General features: G+C 43.6%; 1 protein-coding gene across 1 annotated transcript in view; it reads right to left on the reverse strand.

The window, feature by feature from the left end:
• Positions 1-315: 315 nt before the first annotated feature.
• Positions 316-6,373, reverse strand: part of psmd3 (proteasome 26S subunit, non-ATPase 3) — a 22,966-nt gene continuing 16,908 nt past the window's right edge. The window contains exons 9-13 of the mRNA XM_083649772.1: positions 5,536-5,655; positions 4,933-5,036; positions 4,268-4,423; positions 2,499-2,549; positions 316-646 (exon numbers count right to left, since the gene is read on the reverse strand). Coding sequence (XP_083505898.1) covers positions 569-646; positions 2,499-2,549; positions 4,268-4,423; positions 4,933-5,036; positions 5,536-5,655 — 509 coding nt within the window. The 3' untranslated portion in view covers positions 316-568. The remainder of the gene's footprint in view (positions 647-2,498; positions 2,550-4,267; positions 4,424-4,932; positions 5,037-5,535; positions 5,656-6,373) is intronic.

A 6,373-nucleotide genomic window follows, 5' to 3' on the forward strand; every position in this document is an offset into this window, starting at 1 on the left:
CCTTTCATTTTCGCTGCTGTCTGCTAAGAAAATGCTTTACAAAAAAACATAACAGATAACAGCCGCTGTGGTGAGCAGCACGATTTCAAATGTTCCCCCATCCAGCTAGAAGCATTCCACTGCACTCCAGCTTCTTGAGCAAGAGGCTGAGCTTCAGGGGGGGGGGGGGGTCCCCAGACTATATTTTTGGAGCTGAGATGAATGTTAGAATTTGCTAAGCAGGATGGTGTTTCTGTGACAGGAGGCCAGAGAACAGACTGGCACCGTGACCCACTGGACCACAGATCTAACCAAACAAAAACAAAACAGCAAAAATATAGACAAAAAAGAAACCAAGTTTATTTTGTTCAGCCCTGCCTCACAGTCAGAACAGGACACATTCTAGGAGAGTATATCTATCTGTTTGAAGAGGACGTTTAGAGTGCTTGGGAGGGGTGGGAGAGAGAGGGGGAGGTGCAGAAGAAAGGCATTGTGGGTGGATTGATGCTCTGTTAACGGCAGCACAGAAACACAGAAAACTACAGGAAGCAGGAAGTAAACTACAGGAAGCAGGAAGTAACAGGGACGTTCACGGGAAGCTGTCATCGTCATCTTCTGCCATTTCTTTGGCAAATTCCAGGTCCTGCTGCTCACGCTCTCGACGCTCCTACACACACACACGCACACACACACACACACACAAAAGGATAAGAACACAGTTAAGTACCTATAGACGGTTTTCACCAGAGCGCAACCCCACAGCACTTCCTTTTTCTCAGCATTCGGCAAACTGCAGAAATATTCACTCGACATCGTTACTTTTGTTTTCGCTGCTCAGCTGTATAGACGGTTTTCACGGAATGGTCAGTCCTGCACTTGAATGTTTTTTTTTCTTTTATGTCCATAACAAACACTGCAACAGGAAGTGAGCGGGGGTTCAATTTAGAATGTTTTTGTTGTCAAGTTAAAACCGTCTATAACAAGATGCAAGAGAAGCCAATATCCCAGTATTGGAGGCATAATACAAAACAACCGGTGACCGTCTTTTCTTTTTACCAAAAAATCTCTCTCTCTCACACACACGATACTGCATCATACTTCTTATGTGTCTCTTCTTCCTGCTGTCCAAAACAAAGCTGTCTGGGAGGAGACTGCTCCCTAGTGGCCTGAGAGATTCACTGCCTCACAGAGCTCTGTTTTACACATTTTCAGTGATGTGGGCATTAGGGCTGCCCCAAACGATTATTTTCTTCTATTTTTGATTAATCTAACGACAATAATTTTTCGGTAAGTCGATTAATCTAACGATTATTTTATTTTTATAATACTGAACCTTCAAATTCAAAAGGATTGCTGAATGCTGACAGATTAATGTTTAAACTGAAGTAATATGCAGTTAAGATCATCACTGGCAAATAAATGTTCTTTCATTAGTGTGGGGTAAGAAAAGTAATTGAAATTATTTAACTTACATTAATTAAGTGCAGGGATGCTAAATCATTGGTAGTGAAAAAGGTGACAGATACCAGGGCAGACATAAAACCTCTCAGAAATCCTCCTATTTTAGGATGAAAAAGGTGACTGTCACCTAAAGGTGACTAGTTTACATCCCTGTAAGTGACCAACGTTATACTAACAAACACATTCCACGTGTTGATAATCCTAATATGCGTGATCAAAAAGTGCGTTACAACTTGGTTGGTGCTGTCTGCTGCCCATCAACAGGACGTGCACTCCGGGTATAACGTTATCGTTACGTTTACGTCATTTTCAATTTGCGGAGTATAACGTTGCAGAGCAGCACAGTTGGTGCTCGGTCTAAAATACTCCCACACTTTAGATGATCGTGCTCTCGGTTGGGAATAAACAATCCATGCTTTGACGGGCTTCTTTACACGTTAGCCGGCTGGCTTCTGCTAGTGACAACAATAACAATATGACTTCCGGTCGGATTTTTCCCGAAATAAAAGCCATTCTACACGAGTCTAACTTGGTCTAACGCACATAGAAAGCATTAAAAACGTTTACTTTGAAATCTGATATTTGAACGGAGCTATCTAGTGTATGAATTCTCTTTTCTTCACATGCCGACGCATGTTATGCAAGTCGACGTATTTAAATAATCGATGTTGTCGACCAAGCAACGGGTCGGGGACAGCCCTAGTGGGCACTGCTCAACAGTGGGAAATGGTAAATGGTAAATGGCCTGCATTTATATAGCGCTTTTATCCAAAGCGCTTTACAATCAGTAGATAGTCTACATTCACCCATTCATACACCGATGGCGGCAGGCTGCCACGCAGGGTGCCTACACACCATCGGGAGCAAGGAGGGTTAAGTGTCTTGCACAAGGACACAACGACAGCAGCTGGGAGGGAGCGGGGATCGAACCGCCAACCCTTGCGTCATTGGCCGACCCGCTCTACCTCCTGAGCTAAAGCTGCCCCGGCTTTAAAATCATTTGGCATGACGGGGCTGTGTTGAAACTAAACACAGACAGATCAAGGGGACAAGCTTACCTCTGCTGACTCCAGGTCCTTGTTGTAGGCTTTGGGAGGGAACCTCATGGCCTGCAGGCAGAGACCAAACAGAGACACACTGTATTAGACTGGATTTGATGCAGCCACACCTCTGTGTCAACCTAACGCAGGTCTGGACAACCCATCAGAACATGTCAGATAACAAGACCTGCAAACAACCCATCAGAACATGTCAGATAACCTGACCTGCAAACAACCCATCAGAACATGTCAGATAACCTGACCTGCAAAGGAGGATGAAAAGACACGCCCTGGAAACCACACCTCTGGTTTGTTATTTTGTCTGGATTGAAACAAGATGCCTTTCCTAGTTTAGCCAAAAATGTGTGTGTGTGTGTGTGTGTGTGTATAGGTAGGTGTGTGTAGGTAGGTGTGTATGTATGTATGTGTATATATATATATATATATATATATATAGATAGATATAGATATAGACATAGATATATATATATATATATATAGATATCTTTTAATATCTAAAATGGACACAATCCCGTCGTCATAATATGAATACGGGATTGTGTCGATTTCAGGTATTAAAAGATTTTTGGTTGACATGGGTGATTGTGTAGATGAAGCATCAGATTGTGTTGAAAATCAAGCAATTTTCAAGGAGTATATTCAAATTCAAGCTCTTAAAAGCAAGCATTTTCCAAACTTCAAGACTTTGTCCGAAGTTCAATCGCTGTTATTAGCATGGAGACTAGGCAGCCGTTCTAAAATGACATTCAGAGGAAGATGTGCAAATATCAAGTGGCGAATGTGTTGTCTTTGGGACTAGTTGCTAGTAGGACAACACACAGGTGAACACACTCTTTGGGACAGGTTGCTAGTAGGACAACACACAGGTGAACACACTTTGATTGATTTGAAGCCTGGTGGCTTCTGCGTGGGGGCTTTCGGGCCTCGTTGATGAGGCTAACGGCCACATTCCACTGAGTCCGTGTTCGGTCCGTCTGCGCTGCAGTACGGCTTCGGAGCCGATACGTTTCCACTCTAATCATTGTGTCAACTCCCACCTCCTCCGCTGCGTTGCGTGTCTACTCCGTCCCAGCTCCGACGATCCGGAGCTCTCCGAAAAAGATATGCAAGGTTTCTATTTTTCACGGATGTCGGAGGAGCAAAGCTGCAGCAAGTTGGGCGGAGCCAGGCATGGAGTGAACAGGGCAGAGGTGTTTACAGCATTCAATATCAAGCCAGAGGACAAACATGTATGAGGAAAAGTTCATCATTGAAGTGGAAAACCACAAAATAATATATGACACGACACATCCTTTTTACAAGGACAACACCAAGCAAGTCCACCCCTCCTCTGCTTCTCCAGTTGGGAACAATGATCTTCTGCCTGTGTTTGTTGTTGTATTTATCCCACATACAAATTGTCTCGCTCGATTTCACCGCGAGAACTTGTCGGTCTCGTCACTCCAGCTGTCTGGCGGAGCGGAGCCGTGACGTGCTCTGCACGCAGCCGGTTAGTGTTGGCGGAGCACAGAGCACGGAGCAAAACCGGAGAACAGCCGCAACGCAAATGCAACCAGTGCAATCCCGGCGTAACAGCAGTTGTAAAGAAGCGGTTTCTTGTGACGAGAGGTTTTGGTCTTCACAGACCTCAGATCTGCCTCAAAGAGTCTGTGGCCGGGGTGGGAGGGGTCGGCTATTTATTACATTGTATTATGTATTCATACTGGGGAAATCATGCCCAGTTGGCAGGCATCAAATGAAAGAAGAGTGAGTGAGTGTCCTCTCACCTTGACAGACATGTTGTGTATGTCCAGGCAGAAGGAGATCCTCTGGTGGAAGGCCAGCTGAGGCTCCCTGGTCCCATATATGTCCATGGTCTCCTTGGACTGGACAAAGCCCTTCTCATGGTTAATACTGGCCTCGATCACACCATCACGGATGGCCTGGAGGAGGAGGGGTGAGGGGAGTGGTTAGTATTAGCATTATATTGTCTAATCGTTTTACTTTATATACTTCATAATAAGTTAAAGGAACACCTAGCAATCTTATTAAGGTCCATCTATATTTGCAGACATTATTGCTTAAGAGGCAAGGGGGTTGTAATGAAAATGATGTAACGCTAGAATCCTTGACCCGCATGATCAGTTTCACCACAACTGAAGTCACAAGATTCCTGCAAATATGTTATGTTACCTTAGATTCCTGCATAGAAGTATGAGAACATATGTTGTGTGTGTCTGTTACCTTAATATGTTGTGTGTGTCTGTTACCTTAATATGTTGTGTGTGTCTGTTACCTTAATATGTTGTGTGTGTCTGTTACCTTAGTATGTTGTGTGTGTCTGTTACCTTAATATGTTGTGTGTGTCTGTTACCTTAGTATGTTGTGTGTGTCTGTTACCTTAGTATGTTGTGTGTGTCTGTTACCTTAATATGTTGTGTGTGTCTGTTACCTTAGCCACAATGAACTCCGCGTCCTCTGGACTGTCCAGCTGCAGTTTGGAAGCGATGTCAGCCAGCGAGATGCGAGAGTAGGACAGACTGATCATACGCACACCTGGACACACACACACACACACACACGCTTCATATTAAAAAGTTGAAAATCATTTTGATGGTGTGTTGGATTTGAATGATGAGGTGTTTATGTTCAACACACACTTTACACACTGTTCATATCGTCTCTGAGGCGATAAGTGAACTTTAGGAATACATACCACACAAGGACGCATATTACAACACATATAAAGCAAGGAAGCATAAGTAGGAAGATTTCTGCTCAGTGTTTCCCACAGGATTTTGAGTTGTTGTGGTGGGTGGACCACCGTGCTAACATCTGAACAATGCGGTCCGTGTTAAGGTGCTCAGAGTGGTCCGTGTTAAGGTGCTCAGAGTGGTCCATGTTAAGGTGCTCAGAGTGGTCCGTGTTAAAGTGCTCAGAGTGGTCCGTGTTAAGGTGCTCAGAGGTCCATGTTAAGGTGCTCAGAGTGGTCAGTGTTAAGGTGCTCAGAGTGGTCCGTGTTAAGGTGCTCAGAGTCGGGAGTTTCCTCACATACCGGTCTTGATGACGTTGTGTCGCAGGCGGATGATGAGTGTGTAGGTCCCGTCGGTCTGGTACTTCTCTTCAAACTGCTCCAGGGCCTGGTTGAACTTGGCCAGGTTACCGGTCCTCACCGCTGCAGAGAGAAACGCATCATGAAGGCAGTGTCGGCATCAAACCACGTAACTCAAACCTCCCCCACCCCCCTTTTTTTTGGACTGTAGCTGACAGCAGACATCGTTTGTCTCCACAAGATGAAGAAGCTTCATGAGACAGAGACAGATGTAGGGATACACCGATATGAAAACTTTGGTCGATACCAATAACAGATATTAACATTTGTTATAGCCAATAACCAATATTTACCATTTACAATATTATCTGTATAAAAAAACAAGTTTCTATGATGATCTAATACATTTGGAAAAGCACAAAAAAAAAATCATAGATTTACAGCAGTTATCAATTCCGATAACTGCTATAACATTGCTGTTGGAAATTAAATTAAACTTTTTTGCAACAGACATGGAACAGTGAACCTTTACCACTTAGCAGGGAATATAAAGCGTATTTGTGTTTGAGGTCTCAGATAATGTGGTAGGGTTATACATCACGTGTTCAGCGTGGTGCATGTTTATCATCACAGACCAGACACACACCTTATAGAATCTCATGACTAATGCTACAGTGTTGGACATTTTGCTCATTAGATTCAGTCCATGTATTAGTTAAAGTTTAACATTTTATTTAAAGTGTTAAAATCAGATAGCCAGTCAGTGTTGTCCATAATATGGACATGATGCAGATTGATTACATTTGTGTAATCGATCAATACCATACAGTCTATAGGAAGC

This window comes from Poromitra crassiceps (assembly GCF_964638095.1).
Source record: "Poromitra crassiceps genome assembly, chromosome: 13".
In the NCBI taxonomy this organism is placed as follows: Eukaryota; Metazoa; Chordata; class Actinopteri; order Beryciformes; family Melamphaidae; genus Poromitra; species Poromitra crassiceps.